We start from the raw sequence: 23628 nt of genomic DNA, 5'->3' as shown, positions 1-23628 counted from the left end.
CACACACACACACACACACACACACAAATCGTAAACGCCTTGTACCATTCTTGTTTGCTTTTCTATTTACCATTGTGTATGTATGCCTGGAGGGTAAGGCATGAATGTGGCATGGCATACACATGGAGGCCAGAGAATAACTGTTGTCAGTTCTCTCCTACCTTTATATGGATTCTGGGGATCAAATCCACATTGTCCGGCTTACAGATCCAACACTGAGCCATCTTGCTGATCCCTCTTAATTTTTTTAGTTTTTGAGTCAATCGAATTTTCCTCTTCCCTTTCCTCCTCCAACCCCTCCTATATAAACCCTTGCTCTTTCAAATTGTTTGCCTTTGTGTGTGTGTGTGTGTGTGTGTGTGTGAGAGAGAGAGACCTGCTTAGTCTATGTTATGTATAATGTGTATGTTTGGAGAGCTCACAATCATCACTTTACTAAGCCAACATCATCCCTAACTACATTCTAAATACTTATACTTTTTTTTGGACACGGGATCTGACGGCCTTGAACTTCGAGCCTCCTGCTGGGATCACAGCCATGGCCTGATTTCACTCAGTACTGGGTGCAGGTAGAAAAGCACTGTCTCAGCTGAGTGAGCTATGTTCCCAGCCCTAGTGCCTCATTCTCTATCATTTTAAGCATCTGTGTTGTCTAGCTTTCTGTTGAACTAGGACACATCTGATCTGTTAGAGGAAACCAAGCCTATCACTTCAGGTACCAAGTGTGAATGCAGCAGTTATGTAAGTGTGGACCTCTTTGTGCATTGCTTTCTCAGAAGAAATTCTTAGATCTCCCGGGTCGGACAGTAGCCACATCCCTTCTGACCGTGGGCTGAGACTTGCCTTCTCTGTCCCTCCAGATGATTCTAGATCTTCGCCTATCTGAGCACCAGAGGCAGCCACTACTGTCTTAAAGCAATTCTGTTGTTAGAAGCTTTGCATCCTCATAGCTGCTTGCATCTTATAATCTGCTGTGTCCCATCTCCACTTGTCTTCCTTGTCCATAGAGCATTCAGAAACCCAAGAAGCTTTGAACTTCTTCATAGTTCCCAGCAAGTGGCCATGGGGTTTCCTTCATGTTTCATTTCCCTCTCACATTTTTATCTTTGAATATGGCAAAGACCTTCCCCTGTATAACTATAAACATACCTATTTGCCATTTTCAGTTGTTATTTTACCAAGACAATCGTTGCTTGCTTTCAAGTTACACATGATTTTTGATACGAACTTTGTAATGACTGAAATGGTATACAGGAGGGCTGGAGAGATGGCTCAGCGGGTAAGAGCACTGACTGCTCTTCCAAAGGTCTTGAGTTCAAATCCCAGCAACCACATGGTGGCTCACAACCATCTGTAATGGGACCTGATGCCCTCTTCTGGTGTGTCTGAAGACAGCTACAGTGTACTTATATATAATAAATAAATCTTTTAAAAAAAAAAAAGAAATGGTATACAGGTTCTGTCAATACCTCTGTACCAAAAGGTTCTGTGGACAAAAACACATATAGTAAACACCAACAACAAAGCTCTTGGCAAAACTAGGTTTCCTACACTCTCAATGGCAGAAGGCATATTCCCTAGATACCGAAACCTCACATGAACTGAGCTCAGAAGAAAACAGTTCCTTCTTCCTTCCTACACTCTCAATGGCAGAAGGCATATTCCCTAGATACCAAAATCTCACATGAATTGAGCTCAGAAGAAAACAGTTCCCCTTCTTCCTTCCTCTCATTTCCACCTTCTAGCCTGGGCCTATGACAAGGTAAATCAGAGCTGATGGGGAGGAAGGCAGGCCACCAACCCTGAGGGAGTCGCAGGGTTGCTTGTAGTCCATCAGATTTCCTCTTCCTGCCTTTCGGCCACAGCTACAGGAGACCCAAGGGTTCCCTGCCTCTCCACTCTCCCCAACAAGGCACCGAGAACAAATTATTTCCATGTGGTTCCTGTGAGTGAGGGCTGACCTCAGCTCAGTGGCTCCTCAGGTAAAGGAATTTGCTGCCAAGACAGCTGACCTGAGTTTGGTCTCTGGGACCCACATGGTGGAAGAGAACCAAAACCTGCAAGCTGTGTTGTGACTTCCACACGTGCCATGGTGAAAGGGCACATACCACACATATATAAGATAAAGTAAATGATATGAAAGGGAGCATTGCAGAGTTCACTGCTACAGCTTAAGCTATGTGGCTTCCACCCAGGCTTCCTGCAGGAACATTTAATGCAAAAGGCCTTTTCTGTTCCAATAATGGGCAATACCAGACCAGTCTTTAAAAGTAAACAACGAAAATGCCAAATTTTATTTTTATATCCACTAAATCACTGTTGAACTAATGTGGGGGGCAGGGAGAAAAAGTCACACAGATGGGATGAAAATAAAAACAAAACCTCTGGGAAGTAAAAACAGCTTCTAATTTGGGAACTCTGGGGGTGGCGGTGGGGGCTTCTTCAGAATCCTGACAATGTTGACATTCCTCCTGAATGAGAACAAGGAGCCAGAAGTCTGGATGTAGGCCTCTGAGGGAGGAGTTCAGAGTTAAGGCAAGGGGAAGCACCAAGGTAGGCGATGAGGAGTCTTGTCTGCCTTGGTGCTGGTGGACTAGAAAGAACTCTGCATTAATGAGAACTGTAATCTCTTTCCAATGTGTGCCATCCAAATTATTAGTACTGGGGTAGGGTACAGAGGAATCCTTCAAGTTTCAGTCCTGGCTGGATTCTGCTTCATCTTGCCTCTCTAGCTGGATCGATGAGCTTTTGGTTTTTTGGAGCTTGCTTTTTGTTTGTTTTTCAAGACAAGGTTTCTCTATGTAGCCCTGGCTGTCCTGCAACTTACTCTGTAGACCAGGCTGGCCTCGAACTCAGATCTACCTACCTCAAAGTGCTGGGGTTAAAATTGTGCACCACTACACTCAGCTGGATTGATGAGGTTTGTTTTTTGTTTTTAAAAGATTTATTTTATGTGAGTACACTGTAGTTGTCTTCAGACACTCCAGAAGAGGGCATCAGATCTCATTATGGATGGTTGTGAGCCACCATGTGGTTGCTGGGATTTGAACTCAGGACCTTCAGAAGAGCAGTCAGTGCTCTTACCCGATAAGCCATCTCTCCAGCCCCAGGATTGATGAGTTTTAACGTCAGGCTTAAAGATGGAGAAGTTAGGTCAAACCTTAACACCATGAGCATCAAGCACTAAAGGCCACTGTAGCTGTGTTACTGACAGCCATACCAAAGCAGGGAAGCAGTCACTGGTTACTGAGGGCCATCCTGTGCTCATTCCTTGCAAAAGCCTACCAGGTAGGCACCTAACAGGTACAGTCACAAGACTCATTATAAAAAGGTATAGTAAGGAGTCAAACTGAAGCATGATGCCAGAGTCCATATTAACCATGACCCTGCACTCCAAGACCCATGAAAGAGGTCATTAGCTATCCACTGCTGTCTCGGCTTTGTCTCTGAAACGATGCTTTAAAATTCCAATTAAAGGCCAAGTCTTTTAGCACAAGAGGCTTCTCTGACACTCACCTGCAGAAGAGAACTAGCACCACCTGCTGGCTAGAGGTATGCTTGCAGGAGCTCAGCCAAGGTACTAGTGTTAACTTCCCCGCACCTAGGTGACCTTGTGGTTGGTGCTCCAAGTTCAAGCAGTGTAGACGGTCAGTTCAAGAGCAAAGGGACACAGTTTTGAACATCCAGAGGTTCAAATGTTCATAGGATGTAGTAAGCACTGATCCACTTCATAGCAAACACATTGTCTTTGGGCACCAGGCCCTGGAATGCTCCTAGGCCTTAACTACTAGGATTGTGTGGCCCACAAATGAGTCCAGGAAGATGGGAGCCCTTTAGGATCCATCAAGCACTAAAAGAAAGCTTGCTTTTATAGTGTCATCTTCCATCAAAGTAGCTGCAACCACTATCGAGAAACCTCCAAGATTAGGCCTGCCGACTGCGAATGTTCCCTCATGCAAGGGGTGGGTGGAGAGGGACTGGACCCTCAGCTCACTTCCAGACATTTGTTCCTGTACTTCCTGGCCAACTGTACGTAATTCTAACTGCATGCGATCTCACTGTCCTGTGAGGTGGGACTATACAAATTGCGCCCTGTAAGGAGGAGTGGCTATCTGTTTACATCTCTGGTGTATGCCAGGGCTCCCCTACCTGTGCACATACCACACATTTCACACAACTTATGGATGACCATATAGTGCTGTGCCCAGAAAGGGCTCCCAAATCTTGCCTTTCTCTATCTTTTTAGGTGGACCATAAAAATGCAAGTTAACATCTAATGGAAACCACTCAATGGCTCTGTACTGGCCAGCTTTGGAGACCAGCTTAGGCCCAGAATGTCCCCAGGCCATGCCCTCAACCCTCCCTCTCCCTCCCTCTATTGGCACTCCACTACCACCTGCAGACAGCTGTTATCACAGCCCATTTCTTACTTAGTTGTTGAAACTTATTTTGCATTTACCCCATTACTGGACAACTGAATGCACAATTTTTTTTAAAAAAAATCACACTTTCACTGGGCAGTGGTAGCACATGCCTTTAATCCCAGCACTAAGGAGGCAGAGTGAGTTCTAGGACAGCTAAGGCTATACAGAGAAACCCTGTATAAAAAGGAAAAAAGAAAGAAAACTGCTTGAGGACATGTTCAACTAGACCAATCCCACAAGAAGCCACAGCTTCTTCAGTCCAAAATGGTTGTCAATATCAGGAACCTGTGAGAAAGCACTCCAGCCCTGCCTGCCTCACAGCTCCAGCTTTCAAGGTCACCCATCAGAACTCGGCAAACCACTGAGCTTCATGGTCCAGGATGCCCACTGACTCTGGCATGCTCACTGCTGCGTCCCAACAATCTACAGCAAGCTCCATCACAGTGAACACTATCACACAGTCATCTCTTGGCCCATCTTTTTTTAAGTCTGTGTATTCGTAGGGGGTGGATAGATATGTACAGATGCATGTAGAGGGCAGAGGATTGTTTACTTTGGGTGTCATCCTCAGGAAGTTCTTTTGAAATAGGGTTTTAGTCTAGAGCCCACTAATTAGGCTAGTACAGCTGAGTGTGAACTCCTGGGATCCTTGTGTCTCTGCCTCCTCAACTCACCATGCCTGGCTTTTTTTTACATTAGGTGCTGGAGGTTGAGTTCAGCTCATGCTGGCATAGAAAGCACTTTACCAACTGAGCTATCTCCCTGGCCCCTGTAAGTTTACTGGATACACCTCTAGGGAGCAGTGGGCTGCATAGTAATCACAGCAGATGGGCTCTCTATGGATTTTCCATCCTGGCAGATAAGGTAAATCCGAATCTCCTTGCCCACAGGATAAACTGACAGAACATACCCAGGTGTTTTGTTGTGTTGTCAGGACTCCCTAACTTCCCCACAAGTCTCTAGGTGATACCTCACTTTTCAGGTCTTCCTTCCCAAGAGCTTATCAGTGGACTCACCAACACTCCCTCTCCCCATCCTTCTTCCTTCATTTCACCACACTCCTAGCCTCAAAGCAGGCTCCGAATGCCAACATTCCATTGGGGGTGACCTTACTAGGGCCCTAAGGAACCCCTGGGCACAGCTAATGGTAACTTACCCTTGGACAGTGGCATGTACCTCCTCCTGCCCACACCTCACTTATCTCAATCTCAGAACCTTCTTTCCTTGTACCTACAACTCTCCTCCTCTCCTCTAGTAACAGGTAACCTCCAAATGTCGAGCAGCACAGGAGCCCACATTAATCCCCTCCTGTTTTATCATCTAATGTTGCATTTACTGAGCTCTAGCTGTCTGCCCTGGGAACAGCTCTACTTCAACAGATTAGCTGCCAGTCAAGAAAATCTCTTGGTCAAGCCAGCCAGGAATCAATGTATATCATCTCCCTAGCAATCCACTCACAGCAACCCAGCAGCGGGCTAAGGCTAATCTTCTAGCTCCTCACCACCTTTCCGGCTTGTAAGAGAAGCCAAGCCAGGAAGCAAGCACAGCACAAGTGACAGAGGCCCTGGAAACAAGGCCAAGGCCTTCAGGAGCATGGAGACTTCTGACAGACAGCTTTTCAGCTTTCCCTTCACTTCTGCTGCAGGGAGGCTTCCTGGTAGCTTGTGTCCCACACTGTGCTCCCCCTCCCATGACCTTCCCAAATCAGGGTTTCTGGCAGACAGACACAAGAAGCTGACTGTTTACTGTGTAGTTTTTTTTTTTTAATGAAACTAGATCGCTGCTTACAAAAACCTGCAAGAGCCCTCCTACCCCTCCCCTTCACAGTTCCCTTGGCTCACCTCCCTGTCTCAGAAGAGCTGAAACAGAGCAGGCATGGAACAGCTGCCACCACTGGGGGAGGTGCTGGACTCCGACTCTGAGCACTTTACAGGGTGACAGTTCCTCCATGTCCGTTCCCTGGGGCCCAAAGGCTGCGTGGATAGCAGTGTTCTGTGTGCCCTGGCTCAGACCATCATCCAGACCAGAATGAAATGATGTGAATGTCCCCCCCACCAGACCTCCCTCTCTTCCTAAAGTCCCACCCCCACCCCCACCCTCTAACTCTAACCCACTACTGAGATGAGGCCCAGAACTGTGAGAAGGCATAGGGCCTACAGACTGTAGAATTTGAGGCTCCTGTCCATGCCGGTTGAAGCGATGAACTTGGCGTGGTGCCCAAAGGCCACTCCAGTGGTCAGGCCACTATGCTCTGAGGAGAGAAGAAAGGAAAGCGTGAGAAGGCTGTTACTTCTTCAGGGCTCAACAACGATTTTGTTTTGAAAAGCATGCTCCTGGAACAAACCCAGATGGTAAGAGTCAGACTGTACTGTATGATAACCCCTCTCCCCCCAATAGCAGGATTCTGCGCACTACTTGTCTTTAGCCAGCACTCAGCACCTGGCAGGAAGCAGCACTCTTTGTTGGTGGGGTAAATGAACATCAGAATACCAATCTTGCTCTCACCTGAGCTTTTTGGGCAAGAGTACTTCAGTCTGGCAGAAAATCTTGGTACATAGTTTAGCTTTAGCTCACTGCTTGGACTTGGAATAGTCCATTAGCCTGTTCTAGCTCACAAGTGTCAAAGTTCAGGGAACACAGCATAGGGCTAGATCCAGAATAGATAAAGCTGAGCTATCCTCTTCATAGGACTCAGATAGTTGGAGAACATGGGCAAGTTCCTTCCAGATATAAGATCACACCTGGAGCTCCCTAGCTCCCCAGAAAAAAGCCCTCTTGCACTCCCAGCTGGCCCGAACTCAAGGTGATCCTCTAGCATTAGCCACTAAGTGTTGGGATTACAGGTATGAGCTACCACATGCAGCAAGATTCCCCACCCTAAAGATGAAGCTAAAGCAACCCAAGGCCACAGGGTGACTCCGAGGTGAGAAACGCTCTTGCTCAGCACTGTGTCAGCCTCAGACTTTTCTTTATTAATTCTAGTTGCCCTTAAGTAAGTACTTGTGTTGGGGCCTGAACACTTGCTACTGTGGGAAAGGCCCTGAATTCCATCTCCATACAAGGCAAAACAAACGTATAAAACTACCTTCCACCTGCTCTTCCCAACTTTATAAGCTTTTTGACTTACCCATGATAGACCCCAATAAAAAGTTTACAAAAAATAAAAAATATGCCAGGCATTCCTTTAATATCAGCCCTCAGGAGGCAGAGGCAGCATATCTCTGTGAATTTGAGGCCAGCCTGGTCTAGGGTGAGTTCCAGCACTGACAGCACTTGTTATACAGAGAAACCCTATCTCTAAAAGCTAAAATAAATAAACAAAAACTTCATTACAGCCCAGACTGGTTCTTATTCATTACTCAAATCAAGACCCAATACCAAATATACCATAAGACACTTCTAACCTACGTACTTTCATGTAAACCTTCACAATCCCCACTAAGTGTCTTCATTTATTCCAATTTTCCTGGAGCAGAGAGATCACAGTTTGGTCCTCTCAACACACACCTTGGAAAAGGCCAGCTAGTAACAGTATTCACAGCCAAACAGACTCACAAGTACTTTTCCTAGGCCACAATGCTCTTCTGCCTCTAGCCATAAGTAAAAGCTGCTGGGTAGGAGTGGGAGTGAGGGCTCAGTGATAGAAACCTTGGCAGTGTTCTAGGCCCTGGGAAGTCACAAGCAGCCTCTACCTGTGAAGTGAAGAATCTCTGTCCACTGTTTGCAGATGTAGATCTGGACATCTGTACCCCCAAGCGCCAGGTAGGTTCCGCTCTGGTCAAAGATTAGTGACTTCACCTGCCAATTGCCAAAGAGAGGCAATTACACAAATGACCAGAAGACACAAAACTGGGAACAAATATAAGCAGCTTACACAAACTCAGAAAGTATTGCTAACTAAGGAGAAACAACTGAGACTGTGGAGGAGCACACCTCAAAGTTGTTGTCCAGCTGCAATGTCTTGAAGTTCTTCAACTTGCGTAAGTCCCAGAGCTTGACTGAAGAGTCATCAGCTGCCGTGGCCAGGTAGTACCCATTTTCAGAGAAGGCGATGCTGGTAATGGGGCCAGAGTGGCCAGGGAAGTTGGCCACATTGGTACGCTCCTACAGGTGGGGGTTGGGCAATAAAATAACACTTCACTGGTCAAGTCAGGAAAAAAAAAAACAGGGCTTACCAAACTCCTATTCTGAGATGTCCTACACACTCACAGTTCCTTGATCACACTCATGCCACACAAACAGAGCCAGGCTCTCCTCTCCCAAGCACTGAGATACTCCAGAACCTGTCACCACAGATTATTAGTTCCTTCTCCCTCAGGGACCCAGATGAGGCCTGCATGTCCTACCTTCAAGTCCCAGATCTTGATCTGGGAGTCCATGGTTCCTGTTCCAAAGATGAGTCCATCAGGGTGGAACTGTGCACAGGTAAGAGCTGAGGAAAGGGGAGAGGGATCTATAGTCAGGAGTCTGCAGGAAGGTGAGAGCTCTTCATTCCTCACTGTGCCCACTACAAGTACTATACCTGTGCCATTGGTAAACACAGTCTTCATAACACGTAAGTTACTGACAAACTACAAACAAAAGAGCTCAGTGCCTCTATAGCCACTTACAGCAGCCGGAAGTCTCATCTGTCACCTTAGTGAGCACACGCCCTGTCTGGATGTCAGAGAAGGCCCAGTACTGGAAATGAGACAGAAAAGCCAATGAGAAAGTGGGTCTGGTGGCCTTCAAGCCAGACCCTGCTTCAGTACCCACTTGCAGAGTTAGTTCCCACAGAGAAGAAACATTTCCAGAACTCTGGGAACCTGACTGCCCTCAGACAAGAAAGCAGCCCCCCCAGGGTCCCCTGGCCGTGACTGCACCTGGTCATCAGAGGAGCTCAGGAGATAGTCTCCAGTGGCATGGAGGCTGAGGCCTGTCACTGCACTCTCATGGGCCCGAACAACCTGTACACAAGAAGTGTTTGGGACCGACCAAATCCTGATAGTAGCATCAGGGGATGCAGAAAACACCAGTTCCTGAAAGGAAAGAGAGCAAGAATCAGATCCAAGAGGCGAGATGCACTAGAATACTCTTTTCCAAGGTGATGAGGACAGTCACAACCACCTGCAACTACTGCCCCAGCCCTGCCCGTAACCATCATCTAAACAGCAAAGCCTAAGAGAGCCAAGAAAAACGCTGCTCAAAGGGTCAGCACCAGGCCAAGTGACATCTTCACTACTTACAGAACAAAGAACAGTTGTGTCAGAGAGCTATTTGAGGCCCATTTTCAGGTTGGGTGATATGGCTAGTGCAACTGAGGGACCAGAGTCATGTGCCACCTACAGCTAAAGATGACTGTACTACATGGCCCAGAGGGGAGCAGCACTGAGGCTAATGTAGGGTCATGGGCCTATGTTCCTTCCACTTAGACCTCAAGGGCAAGTTGATTATCTTAGGATAGTAACAGCTAAAAGATAAAAGCAACTATCCTCTTTCATTAACACATTTTCATAAAAGCCAAATGTAGCCCTAATATCAAATAAACAGGAAAATAGTGCTTTCAGTTATAATTCTTTCAGTTTGTCACAGTTATGGTGGTTTGAATAAGAATGGACACCATAGGCTCATACTTAGCCACCAAAAGTGGCACTATTGGAAAGGATTAGAAGGTATGCCCCATCAGAGGAAGTATGTCACTCATGTTTGTCTGTGTGTGTGCACATGTATCTGTCTATCGGTCTCCTTTCAGATCAGGATACAGCTCTCAGCTACTGTTCCAGGGCCATGCTTGCCACCATACTCCCTGCCATGATAATGGACAGACCCTCTGAAACTGTAAGTAAGCACCCAGTTAAAAGATTTCTCTTATAAAAGTTGCTATGGTCATGGTATCTCTTTGCAGCAACAGAACACTGACTAAAACATATATAATCTATTTCTCAGTTTCCTAACATCTGAAGAGAAAGACTAACTGGGAGGCACTGCTCTAATACCCAAGGCAACAGCATACCAAGCCACTGTATTCTTGGGTCAAATCTTATGAAGCCATTAATCTCATCTAATAAGTTAGCTTTATCCTCTAAGCCAAGGGCTCTCATCTATTTGAACTCCATACTACTTTCAACAGTCAACATTAGATTTTGAGCCTGACCCCACAGGGTCATGGGAATAGGTACTTGGCAGTCCCAACTACATGGAGCTGGGCCGCCTGTACTTTCTATAAACATTCTATAAACATTCTAGGCTGTCTATTTGTTGGTGACATTTACTTTCTCCCCTGGTTTGAGAGCCACTGTTTTGGAGGTCATCGTGGAGACCATCAATGACTGCGTCATCAAAACACTAGGCAATTTGAGACTCAAAACCACTGAAATGGACTTAGAAAACGACAAGGGTAACTTCAAGAGTGTCTTACCTGAGAAGGATGAAACACCACACTGGTGACCTTCTTGGTATGGCCTTTGAGAGTGGCCAGGATTTGCTCAGTACTCTTATCAAAGACAACAACATTTTTATCTGCCCCACCTGGAGAAGATCCAAAGAAGACAAAAATAAGCCAGGCCTTTAAGTACCCTGGGCTACAGAAGGTCTTTCTGTCCTTAAATCCATGTAGAGAACCAAGGGCTTGTACCTTCCCTGGGTCCTGCCATCCCTCATCTTGGCTGTCAGGCCAGGCCTAGACTCACCAGTGAGAATCTTGTTGGTGTCTGAAGGACACAGGTCCAGAGCGAGAATCCCAGGAATGCTAGCACTGTGTAGACCCTTTGCAGACAGAGCCACATGAAACCCAGTCACAGCCAAATCCAAGCCACACAGCTCTTCCAGTCTCTTTCCCCACAGTCCTCAAATCTCCCCCACCCAACCGTCCACCCCTCCCACCCCACCCCCCTCGCCTAGAAATAAGAGTGAATTCTATCCCTTATCCATCCAGTTTGGCTGGCTGCCTGGATGCACCAATTCCCACTACATGGCAGGACAGAAGAGCAGCCAAGGTGAGACAACATGCCAGGGACCTGAGTAGCATTTCCCATGACTCCTCAGGCTGGGCCACCTAGTCCTAGAAATAGTAGGGTCCACCTTCAGCCACTTACCACATGGGATGCCACCTGCCGGTACTTGCTGAGCTCTTCGGGTTTCACCAGCTCCTCAGGGACAGTCTTTCCTCTCTAAGAAAACAAAAAACCCCAAAGAGCAGCAATGAAAGCAGGTTTCAACTAGCTCTTTCTCCAAGAAGGAAAGTGTTCACAGGAGGCAATAACTCACCTTCTTACGCTCCGTAGTGAGCACAGTGGCCTTGTCTTGAAGCTGTGGAGAACATAATTTTGTGAGAAAAATAATTTTGCAAGAATAAAGCACACTGGGTGCTAGTCACATCTGGTATCATCAGCATCATCAAAAACATGCCATCTGCCAAGCTATGGGGTAAAACTGACACGTTTCCACCCTGATCTTATAAGGAAGGTGAGCAGCTATGACTTTATGGTACAGCTGAGAAAAATGAATGTCAAAACAACTCCCTTGCCAGAGGAGGTAGGGACAGGAACTAGGTGGTGGTGCTCCAGAACCACGTCTAGACTACAAGCGTAAGAGCTCAGATGAGTTGCTCATACTCCGTTGGACCACAAATGAAGACTCCATTCAACAGACCCTGAGTTACAGTCTGGAAGCCTGCTCTGCCTCTTCTCAGCTGTCTGACCTGCCACTTCAGACTCCTCATCTTAAGATAAAGATAACTCTTATTCTAAGGCAAAACCTTCAAAATCTGCAACAAAATGGCTTAATATCAACAAAGGTCGGTGGGAATAACCACAAGAGCTAAAAAGTGCCCTTATCAGTAATTAAATCTTTCCCACAACAAAGAAGTACACACACCTCATTCTTTTCAGAAGCCAGGGAAATGAGACACGGAAAGCCAGACTAAAGTAAGCTTCATCAGAAAGCTCTTGACTGGCAATGCAGACTCCCCACATTGCCCACCATGAGAGATTCTTACGGGTCCCCAATGCCTGTGGTACTAAGGGAGGGACTGCAGTCCCATCAGAGAAGCACATGACTCACCTTCTGGATGATCTCAGGGGTCATTCCCACCAGTTCACCCAAATCCATGGGCTCTCCTGCACCCTGTAGAAAAGAAAGGGAGAGAGGGAGGCAATCACAGCAGGCAACAACTCACCTTACAATACCAAAAACGTCTGTGTATAAGGGAGAGCTACTGGGGCCTGGAAGGGAATACTTACCACAACACTGGGCTGTGAGCTTGGCACAGCCTGAGGTACAATAAGACCAGCCTGTGGTTTCAGAGTAGCCAAAGCTGAGAGAAAAGATGATGTTAGAAATGGGACATTACAAAGCAGGGCCAGCAGAAGGTGGGGAGCAGCAGGGAATACAAGACACCTTCTCGAGCAGCAGTGACTTCCTTGGTGAGCCGGGCAATGACTCGGCAGGCAGCATCGTGCTGGTACAAAGCATGGGACAGCTCCTGGCGGGTTGTCTGCAGTTGCTGGCGAAGAGTAAAGCTGTGCAGCATGACTGCATCCTGGGAGAGGGTAGGCCACTGTGAGGACTGGGGGAGAGCCGGAGAATTCGGCCAACCCTAGAGAAGAGGACACCACCTCCTATTCTATACTGAAACCAACCTGAGCTACTCAGAGACCCAAGCCAACATCTCTGTGACCCTGAATGCCCTGTACGGCATTCAGGCTCCTACCCCACACCAAACCCTGGACACACAGAGTGGGAATTAAGCTCTTTCCCACCCCCACCTTTGCTATTCACCAGCAAATCACAGGTATTAATGTCATCACCTCTCTGAAAGGAAATAATTACACTGCTGTGGTTATTCACTGGCTACCCTCAGCAAATGCAGAGCCCAGTAATGAAAAAGAGTCCCTGGTGTCACAAGGCAAATATGTCAATTGTATTCTACTTCTTACAGAATCCAGACAAACAGGACTAATGAGTGTCCTATAGTCAGGAAGTCAAGCCTCAAAGACTGAGCAGTGTGTCCTAAATCACAAAGGCTGACAGTGAAGAAAACTTTGGAATCTAGGTCTGCAAGAGTTCCAGCAACCAGGCTCCTCTTGTATTGCCATTCTGTTCCTCACAAATGAAATAAGGCTGGCACGAAATGAGGGGGCTGCTCAGTGGTACAGGGATTACATGAACCCTGTACTCATCACCTCCAAGAGTCAGGCATGGTGATTGGTACTTATAATCCTAGCACTAGAAGGTTGAGACAAAAGGATCACAAGTTTCAGACCAGCCTAGGCCACAAAGCAAAGTCCTATCTCAAGACAATAAGAGGGCCTGCAGAGAGTTGAGAGAGCTCAGGAATTAAGAGCACTTGCTGTTCTTCCAGAGGACCTAGGTTCGATTCCCAAAACCCACATGGTGGTTCACAACTGTTTCCAAGGGATCATACACTCTCTCCCTGCCTCCCAAGCACCAAGCATCTAAGTAATAGTCATATGTGTAAGCAAAAGAGCCATACACAGAAAAGGAGAGCAAAGAAAAGAGAAAAGAAAATTAAAAGAAAAGAGGGAGGGAGGCCCCATCTTTTCAATCCCCAGGTCCCAGCCCAGAGGTGCATTCTTTTCACAGAACTCACCCACTCATCCTGCAAGGCTTTCAGAATGGCTGGGATGCTGGTGGCAGAGGGAGGCTTGGGCCGGATTGGGTGAGCAACTGCCAAGAGAGGCAGCAAAATAGGTATGAAGAACTAGAACCCAGGGAGCTCTTCCCCTCCCCCACTTATAGCCACCATCTTCTCCACCAGACTGGCTCCACCTCCCACTGTGAAGGCTGAGCTGAGCTGGCCTTGGACTGAGACTATTGGGCAGGCACCTTTGATGTCGATGAGCTGTTCCTCTGAGAGAGGCTGGTTGTTGATAGGATCTGTGCCATTCTCTGCAATGTACTTCTCAATGAGTCGCCGCTCATACACATGATTAGAGACAGGGGACACGCATGGGTGCTCTGGCACTTCATTGGAGACTATAGAGAAAGACAGGTAGTGAGCACAGGATAAAAGGAGACTTGGGCTAGAGGAGATTCTTTATTGTGTCAGCCCCAACAAGACCATGTCCTCATAGTCAGCTATCAGGAAGCAAGGTCTGTGACAGCAAGCCTCCCTGTACTTGGTCCTACAACGCTTGCCAACTACTTAGCTAGATTCTCTGGTCTGCTGATAATAAAAGTCAATAAATAATAACTGCCCAGATCCTATATGCCAGTACAGTATAAAGTGGTCAGTAAGTCCTGCCCATCTCATTTTTGAACCCAGATGACTAGGCACATGACAGAGAAGTACATAGAGCACAACTCAAACCTGTCATCTATCTGGAGCAATTACAAAGCAGTGTGCCAAACATTAATAAATTAAAAACAAACAAGCAAACAAACAAAAAACTTTCCATAGCTCTGCTACTACGTGCCAAGCAAGATTCTATTCTAAGCACTTGACAGAATAGTCTGTGTACCCTTGAAGATGGCCGTTACAGCTGTCACTGACCTCCAGGACAATGCAGATACTAAGCAGACACTAGATAAACATCACAACAGGGTAAATGAGTGCAAAAGTCCTGGGGCCCAGAAAAGAATACCCCAAAGTATGGAGCCCTAGGTATGCTGAACTACCAAAATAAAAATAAAGAAACGAAGGTCCCAAAGCAGGCTCAGAACCAAGGTCTCTCTGACCTTCTCAGACCCCCTTTTTCTCTACCTTCCCTAAACAGGGACAACTGGTTCACTTCAGCAGACAAGTGGAAGCTACCTCCACATCAGACTCTTCTGAAGGCTGCTCTAAGATATCAACTTATCACATCACAAATTGCTCTTATTCACCACATAATTCTATTCACCCTCCCATAAGTTGTGAGTCACCATCCTAAGGCTTCAAGTTCCTATTCTTCTCTGTGGCTTCCCTTAGAATCACTTATTTTTGCAGGACTCCCATGCATATGTAATTAAGTATGGATCTGTTCCATATTTAAAATCCATATTTTGTATATAGCTTTCCTGTCCGAGTCTGTTTATTTATCTCACTACCCAACGACTGAAGCTTTCTGGGAGCTTTCCCTCTCCTACCAGAGGAAGGATAGATAACCCTGGGCATGTAGGAGTGTTGTGTTGTTTCAAAGATGAAAAGAAAACAAAATTTGTAACACTTTGCAAACTGCAATTTCTTCAGTATGAGATTCAGATATCTTTTCTGTTTGTCATTTCCCTCCTTCTTTTCCCTTTTTCAACTAATGGCAACGTTCTGAGAGGGAAATAGAAAGGGTGAGGAAATTAGTAATGTGGTAAACAATACGGAAGAACACCCGCAATGCCGTAATATAACACTCAAAGACAAGACAGCATACTTATGGGAAAACCATGAATCCAGGCTCAAAGAACGGAGCTCCATTGCTTAGCTTCGTCGCACACCCCTGGATAAACCCATTCTTCAAGACTTCCGACACCCTCTGTAACTCACAGATCTTTATTTCCCTTCAGACAGTGCTTGAAAGCATAAAATGAGATCACCGTTTGGAAATGCATCGTAAATCAATACAGGTTTTCTAAACATTCGCTGTTTTCATTAGTCATACTGCGCGAAGCTAGAAGCCAGACACCTGGCTTCCAGCCCTGTCTCAAAGTCACTGCGTGATCCCTGCAAATCGGAAACTCCGATTCCTAAGCGAGGTTTCCCAAGCAATACCCACTGCAAAGCTTTCAATTTTGCAGACGGGGAAACTGAGGCCCAAACCCGCTAGAATCCACACCACAATTGGGGGCGGATCCTAGACACGTCCTCGGGTTTTTGACACCAAGAGCTGTTTTTCACTGCACCAGCTCCTCCCCCCCACTTCTGCTCAGGCCTGTCTCAGCTCTGTAAAACGACGCCGGTTTCAAAAGACCCCTGAGACAGTCATTCTTCCCAGCTACGTGAATTGCGCAGCACTGCGTAAATGCACCCTGCACGCAGAGCCGGGGGCTCCAGGGCCCGAGCCACAGCGGCCGCAACACGCTCCCGCCTCCCGCCGCAGCCAGCACTCACTCGAGCAGATCAGGGACATGGCGCCGTCGTAGCGCTGCTGCCAGTCGCCTCGCAGAGGGTTCCCGGACTAGCTCTGCAGCCTCCACGGGCCACTTCCGGTCCCCCGCCGCTTCCGGAGCGCTCGGACGCGGGTAGACAGCTGCCCGGCGTGGCGATGCTCGCACAACTGCTTCACGTGGGGAGGTGGCCGGTGGCGCGCCTCAGCCTTCTGCAGCTAACGGAAACTGCCCTTTCCCAGCATGCAACCGAGCAGGAAAAGGCCCGCCTCGAAACACTCGGCTGTTTCCGCATTGGCTCGGCTCCTTCCGGCGAGTCCTCCAAGAGGCCTGAGGCAGCAAGGAGAGCAGAAACTACATTTCCCATGAGGCTGCGGGGATCGCCAAGGCTGGTTTTTTTTTTTTTTTTTGATGGAGCTGCTGTCACCTAGGGAACACTAGGCTTTGAAATGTTCGCGTGCAGGACAGATTTCTCAGGAGCTTGTAAAAATGCATATTCCTAGGGTCTGCCTTAGAGAGTCTGTAGGCATGATTCTGAGGCCTGTGTTCCTTGGCTGCCTTTTGAAAAACAATGTGACCCCGTATAAATAAAGCACAAATGAGTAAAGAAACTAACACTGCCTAGGTTCTGTCTCTATTCATGCTCTGGAAACTTGGGCAAGTCACTGGCTTCGTTGTCTGCTACATTTTAAATATAGTCTGTTTTCTAAACTCAAGGGAGTTTAATTCCCAGCCTGTTATGTGAGTATTTAAAAGAATGGAGAGTTGATGAGTGTGTTTGCACAAGACTTTAAACACAGGCACTGGGCTGCAGAGGCAGGCAGCTCTCGGAGTTCAGCCTGGTCTATATAATGAGTTCCAATCCAGGGCAGTCAGGGCTGTGTAGAGAGAGCATGTCTCAATAAACAAACCAACCAACAAAAAAAAGAAAGTGGAAAGTTGACACGACTATGGTGTTTTTCTGTGGTTTTGTTTTTGTTTTTTGTTTTGTTTTGTTTTGTTGAGACAGGTTTGTGTGTGTGTGTGTGTGTGTGTGTGTGTGTGTGTGTAGCCCTTGCTGTACTGAAACTCAGTCTGTAGACAAGGCTGGCCTTAGACTCAAAGATCTTCCTGTCTCTGCCTTTGAGTGTGGAAATCAAAGGTGTGTGTCACTACTATCTAGCTTAACTGTGGCATTTAGAGGTGGGATCTTTGAAATTAGAATAGGACATTACAAGAATCTTGGTGGGGTTCTTATAGGGAAAGAAAGAGTGAACAGGCACAAACAAACGAGTTGACTTCCATAGTGACACTAGCAAGGAAGAGGCCCTAGACATAGCCTGTGCCCTCTTTTTTTTCTTGGTTTTTTCGAAACAGTTTCTCTGTATAGCCCTGGCTGTCCTGGAACTCACTCGGTAGACCAGGCTGGCCTCCAACTCAGAAATCTGCCTGCCTCTGCCTCCCAAGTGCTGGGATTAAAGGCGTGTGCCACCACTGCCCAGCTTGTGCCATTCTCTTTGAACCTTGTGCTTCTAGAACTTTGAGCAAGGGGAACCCTCTTTTCTTTAAAGTAGCCTGACTCAGATTTTGTTTTGTTTTGTTTTTAAAGATTTATTTTATTTATATAACTACACTGTAGCTGTCTTCAGACATACCAGAAGAAGGTATCAGATCCCATTACAGATGGTTGTGAGCCACCATGTGGTTGCTGGGAATTGAACTCAGATCCTCTGGAAGAGCAGTCAGTGCTCTTAACCACTGAGCCATCTCTCCAGCCTAATGTTTTGTTATAAAAATGGTTCCCTGCCTCCTGCCTCCTGCCAATTTCTTTTTTTGTTTTGTTTTTTGTTTTTGTTTTTCGAGACACGGTTTCTCTGTGTAGCTCTGGCTGTCCTGGAGACCAGGCTGGCCTCGAACTCAGAAATCCACCTGCCTCTGCCTCTCAAGTGCTTGGATTAAAGGCGTGCGCCACCACTGCCTGGCTCCTGCCAACTTCTTTTGTCTTCTTTACTAAAGACCAGGCCGGTTGCTGAGACTGATACCTGAGTTCAATCCCCAAGACCCACATGGCAGAAGGAGAGAACTGACTTCTGCATATTATCCTCTAACCTACACACACACACAAGCACACACACTAAAATAAATAAATAGGCTAGGCCTGGTGGCACATTGAGACCTTGCCTCAAAAAAAGTAAGTAGATAAGTTAAAACTAAAATAGTGTCAGTCATACTGGAGTTCTATGTTACCAAATTAAAACTAGCTTTCTGACCTTCTAAGAAATCAGGACAGAAAGAGGCAATGGTCACATTTCCTAGCCATGCCAATTGCAGCAAGCATGATAACTATGGTCTGCCTGCCATTGTCCTTATGAAAAGTAAGCTGGAGAAATCTGATTTATTAACTAGTCAACTCTCTGTGCTTCCCTTTTTGTCTCCCAACTTCCCAAGGAAAACATGCTCAGTCCTTTTCAATGGTTTTATTTCTGCTTCCTGTCTAGGAAATCACTCCCCTCTGAGCCATCAGAACGCTTTCTGGCTCATGGAATGAGGCGTTGCCCAATTCTACAATCATTAAATATAGCCAAAATAAATCTTTAATGTGATCTAATTGGTCTAAGAGGCAGAAATGAGATGAAGAAAGAAATGCTGATATAGATTACAGTCTATGGGACGATGGCACATAAACAAAAAGAACAAAATTCCAGACAGGGTTACCTACCTGCTCTGAATACAAGATAAATTAGAGCACGTTAAGAAGATGGTACTGGGGACTGGAGGGGTGACTACTTTAGGCAGGGTATGAAAAGGTATGCATGGGGAGATGATGTTTATTTTAACACTTAAATTTTATTTTAGCGTGTGTGTGTATGCATGTGCCAGAGCACATGACTATAACTCAAAGGAGAACTTTAGAGAATCGGCTCACTCCTACCATGTTGGTCTTGGGCTCAAAGTCAGGTTGTCAGACTTGGCAGGAAGTTCCTCTCCCCAGTGAGCTATTTCACCAACCCAGGGGGTGGCAACATTTTTGCTGAGACCTAAATAAGGGACACGTGTCAGTCCTGAGACTGCAGATATCTGATGAGCTAACCTCCTCCACAGTCTCACCTCACCTTCCTCTAAACCACATTGGTCCTTCAGTGGCCCCAGGAGGCCTTTGGTTGGTGGCTCAAAATGTTTATGTGGCCAGCTTGCATCAACTCCTTCCCCCATCCCCTCACATGGCCAAGCCCTCCAGAGCAGACCAAAGCATCTTAAGTGTCGCCTTTTCTGTGGATCCTTTCTTGACCTTTGGCAGGCTTTTGGTTGTTGTTGTTGTTGTTTTGTTGTTTTGTTTTTGTTGTTGTTTGTTTAGTTATCCAACCCATTTTGAGTAACTACTGTTGTTTTAATTAATTTTTTTTTTTAGAATGTCCCCTTTGGTAGCTGAGTCCTCAATAGATTGCACTACTCTCTGCCAGTTCTCAAGAATCCAAGAGTGTGACCCCAGTCCAGCGCCTGGTACTTAGCAGGGACATTGTCACTATTGTTTATTGAATGGCAGGCTGCCTGACAGGCCAGGCATCTCAAGTATTTAGATGTATGGTAGGAAATAAATGAGTCTAGGTGAGGCCCCTGAACACAAGGTGGCTAAACCAGATTGGTCTGCCAACAAAGCAGCATTTGATTGAGTTTTGAGCTGATAACCCTACTTCCAGAAATTTCCTCTGGAAGATACCTAGTATGGAGTTCGGAATAGAATAGTATTGTGTATCTATGTCCTCTGAATTGAAACATTCTCTCAAGAAGGAGCCGGGAGGAGGGAGGCTTTTAAGATTCAAGAACTAGTGACAGTGACCAGGCTCAGTAAGTTCAGAATGTTACAAGATTTTCAAAGCCTCTCCCCACTGTTAAAAAAGCAGTAATTCATTTGGGGGAGAGAAAAGACTCTTAGCGGAACTGCCGGCAAGGGTGCCCTAGGGAGACAGCTTTTGTGAATTCTCCCTAATGCCGCGCTTTTCAGTCATGCAGTTGACTTTGAGTCACCCATGGGCCTGTAAGTGGCACCTATAAACGCACTACTTCACTAAGCTAGGCTTGGGTGGCGTTGCTTCTTTGGCTTCTCTCCCCAGGAAAAGCCACACAACCTGTGGGATAAAAGAAAGGAGACCTGGCATGTTGGAAACGTGGCTCTCTCAACAGTGTCGTGAGAGGGGAGCTTTAGGAAGTGACAGGATGGTGAGGGTTCTGACTGCAGAGGTAACGAAATTTACAGGTTAGTATTAAAGGAGTGGTTTTGTTATATGAACTTGTTCTGTAGAGCTGGGGGCAGAGCTCAGGGGCAGAGCGCCTGCCTAGTTAGTCCAAGACACTGGGCTCGATCTCTAGCACCACAAAAATAAAAATAAAAATAAAATAGGGCCAGCCAGATGGTTCAGCAGGGAAATGCACCTGTTGTTCAAGCCTGATGACCAAGTTCAATCTCAACTCCCACATAAGGGGTCTGGGAGAACTGACTCCAGGAAGTTGCCCTCGGACCTCCAATATGTGCACAGTGGTGTGCACACACATAGCACACAGGCACACACACAGTCTCACAAGAGCGAGCACATGCATGTGCACACACATGCACACTTTGCTGCCTGGCATACGGCTTTGAGTTACCATGTGATTCTCTGTGTGTTATAGGTTGTAGCACTCTTCAGATGCTGGAGCCATTCCTGATCTTCCTAGCCTCCAAATATGTGAACTAAATAAACCTCCACTGTTTTACAAATAGCCTCAGGTGTCAGCATTCCTTCTAGGCTCCGCCCCACAATTACTTGGCAACTGTGTGTCTGACTCTCTATAAAAAGGACTGTTTACCCCCTCCTCACTCTCTTACCCTTTGATCCTCTTACTCTCTTATTCCCTGTCCCTTCCCCAGCTCCTCTCTCTTTCCCTCTCTCCCTCCCTCTCTCCCTCCCTCCCTCCCCCTCTTCCCCCCCCATCTCTACCTTTCCCTGTCTCTACTCCCTCCCCTTTTCATTCCCTAAATAAACTCTATTCCATACTATAACCAGCATACAGGCTCGTACCTCAGGGGGAAGGGATGCCTCAGCAAGGGCTCACAGAGGCACTCCCTCCCACCTCACCATACCACGCCTCTACCAAATATACTAGCTCTTTTTTTCTTTCTTTTGTTCTTTCTTTCTTTTTTTTTAAAATAAAACACAACATCTGGTTTTCTGTTACAGCAACAGAAAGCAGACTGTGACACCTGGTGATTAATTATCGGTACCATGTGCCTCGTAGATATTGTTGTGTTGTATTACAAATTGGTGATATCACATGAGCATAATCAGAACTGTGTTTATACTAGGAAGCTTATAGTTGTGATGTAAATTGGGAATTTCCAGAAATCAGAGAAAAGGGATCCTCTTGAAGCCTTTTCAGTTTCAAAGGCCAACTCCTCCAAGAGTGGAAAGGATTCAGGTTATAAAGGAAAGAAAAACTTTTTACCCTAGTAAGTCCTAATAATTGAGTCTATGAAATAAAATTATGATAATTAAATAGAAGAAAACCATTTTAAAGTGTGTGTGTATGTGTGTGTGTGTGTGTGCATGCACGTGCCAGAATCCAACAAAAATGTAACAAAAATGTAACAGAGAAGGGCCAGGTGAGAATTTGATAGTATCCTATTAGGGAGTGAGGGCTTGATGCTTCTGAGTATAGAGAGGTGACAAGAGATGACGAAGAGGAAAAAAATGAAGTAGGGCTGAATCATAAGGAGAGGGGAGGTGCTGAGGATGTATCTCAGAGGTAGAGGGTAGAGCTGAGCATGAGGTTCAACTCCTGCACACACACACACACACACACACACACAGTCTCTCAGATAATAAAAGTTCACTGAGGATGCTTCAGAAGAGTAAGTGATTGTGGACCTAGGTCAGCTTGTAAAGGGCTTACCTAATATGCATGAGGTTCCACCTCAGCACTGAAGAAGGCCTGGTGGGAAAGACCTGTAACCTCATTGCTCTGAGAGAAGCAGGTTGAGTTCAAAGTCATCCTCAGCACACAGTCAACTGAGGCTAGCCTGAGCATTATGAGACCCTATCTCAATAAAAGGCAAGAGGAAGGAGGGAGAGGGAGAAGGGAGCAGGAAAGGGAGAAAGTTAAATTGGCAATATATCTTCTTTCCCGTGAAGGAACCTTCCCAGGCTGATTGGATTTCCAGGCAAGGGACTCATGACAACAGGATTTCTTTGGTGTGTGTGTGTGTGTGTGTGTGTGTGTGTGTGTGTGTGTGGCTATCTTTAGTATCTTTAGGTCAATAAGGGTACTTCAGAGAAAGCCCACACACACATTTGGAGGTGGGTAAAGGTGACAAGAGACAGGAGGGTCTGCCTGGAAGTCAAAGAGACATTGCTTCTGTAGTTTATAGTTCACTGTGCCATACTGACTCATTAGTTATTGTGGGGTTTTGGCCAGCTTGATATAAGTCAGGGTCATCTGGGAAGAAGGAAAATGCCTCCATCAGATTGTCCTGCAGGCAAGTCTGTGGGACATTTTATTAATTTATGATGGAGGTAGGAGGGACCAGCTCACCGTGGACATTGCCATGAGTCCAGGTGTGTGTAAAAAACAGCAAGCCAGTAAACAGTGTTTCCCTGGGGCCTTGGCTTCAGTTCCTGCCTCTATGTTCCTGCTTTGAGTTCCTGTCCGGCCTTCCCTCAGTGAGGGACTGTGGTGGCGGCATGTAAGTAAACTCTTCTCTAAGCTGCTTTTGGCCATGGTGTTTATCATAATGGAAGCAAACTAGAACATATGCCAAAGGACCATACCTTGGGGAGTTATTTTCCTGAATTCCATCAATGTTTGGTTTCGGAATAAACAAAAGAACCGGGAAGGAAACGGGTATGTGCCTAAGTTGTTGTGAGCCCCCGAAAGGGGAATTCTACACCTTGTTCCCCCAACCGGCACCTCTAAAGTCAGAGCTGCTGCTGCTTAGGAAATATGGGGACACATTGCCCCAAATCCCCAAAGTGTCTCTGTTTCTCATGAGATTTGTTAACCATGAGTGTGGCCTGAGAGCAGAGAATTAGGTAAGGTATCAGGGTTTCTTAAACAGCTGACAGAGAGGACTACATGACCTTGGTCCCTTTCCCTGTGTCAGTGGCAGGAATGAACAGTTCCACACTGTCACTCACAAAAGCTTGAGGGGTTCCTTTATTCTTTTGGGGATTTT

At 46.4% G+C, this 23628-nt stretch overlaps 1 protein-coding gene across 3 annotated transcripts; it reads right to left on the bottom strand.

Annotated features, from left to right (window-relative positions):
- Positions 1-6165: 6165 nt before the first annotated feature.
- Positions 6166-16680, bottom strand: Prpf19 (pre-mRNA processing factor 19). 3 transcript variants are annotated; one of them, XM_031389733.1, is made up of 16 exons: positions 16447-16680; positions 14250-14399; positions 14014-14090; positions 12801-12999; positions 12644-12717; positions 12465-12527; positions 11670-11711; positions 11498-11572; positions 11093-11168; positions 10822-10931; positions 9287-9442; positions 9035-9104; positions 8771-8856; positions 8358-8528; positions 8117-8222; positions 6166-6675 (listed from the first exon to the last, which is right to left on the bottom strand). In XM_031389733.1, exons 1-16 carry the CDS (start codon positions 16463-16465, stop codon positions 6578-6580), a joined length of 1572 nt encoding a protein of 523 aa, XP_031245593.1. In that variant the 5' UTR covers positions 16466-16680; the 3' UTR covers positions 6166-6577. The 3 variants fall into 3 exon arrangements, with proteins under 3 accessions (XP_031245593.1, XP_031245594.1, XP_031245595.1); XM_031389734.1 differs by having other exon boundaries at positions 12801-12942; XM_031389735.1 differs by lacking the exon at positions 16447-16680 and adding an exon at positions 15770-16416 and having other exon boundaries at positions 12801-12942.
- Between the last annotated feature and the right edge of the window lie 6948 nt (positions 16681-23628).

Source organism: Mastomys coucha, unplaced genomic scaffold (assembly GCF_008632895.1).
Source record: "Mastomys coucha isolate ucsf_1 unplaced genomic scaffold, UCSF_Mcou_1 pScaffold21, whole genome shotgun sequence".
Lineage (NCBI taxonomy): Eukaryota > Metazoa > Chordata > Mammalia > Rodentia > Muridae > Mastomys > Mastomys coucha.
The sequence above is the reverse complement of the archived record's forward strand: the minus strand, read 5'-3'. Positions and strand labels throughout refer to the sequence as shown.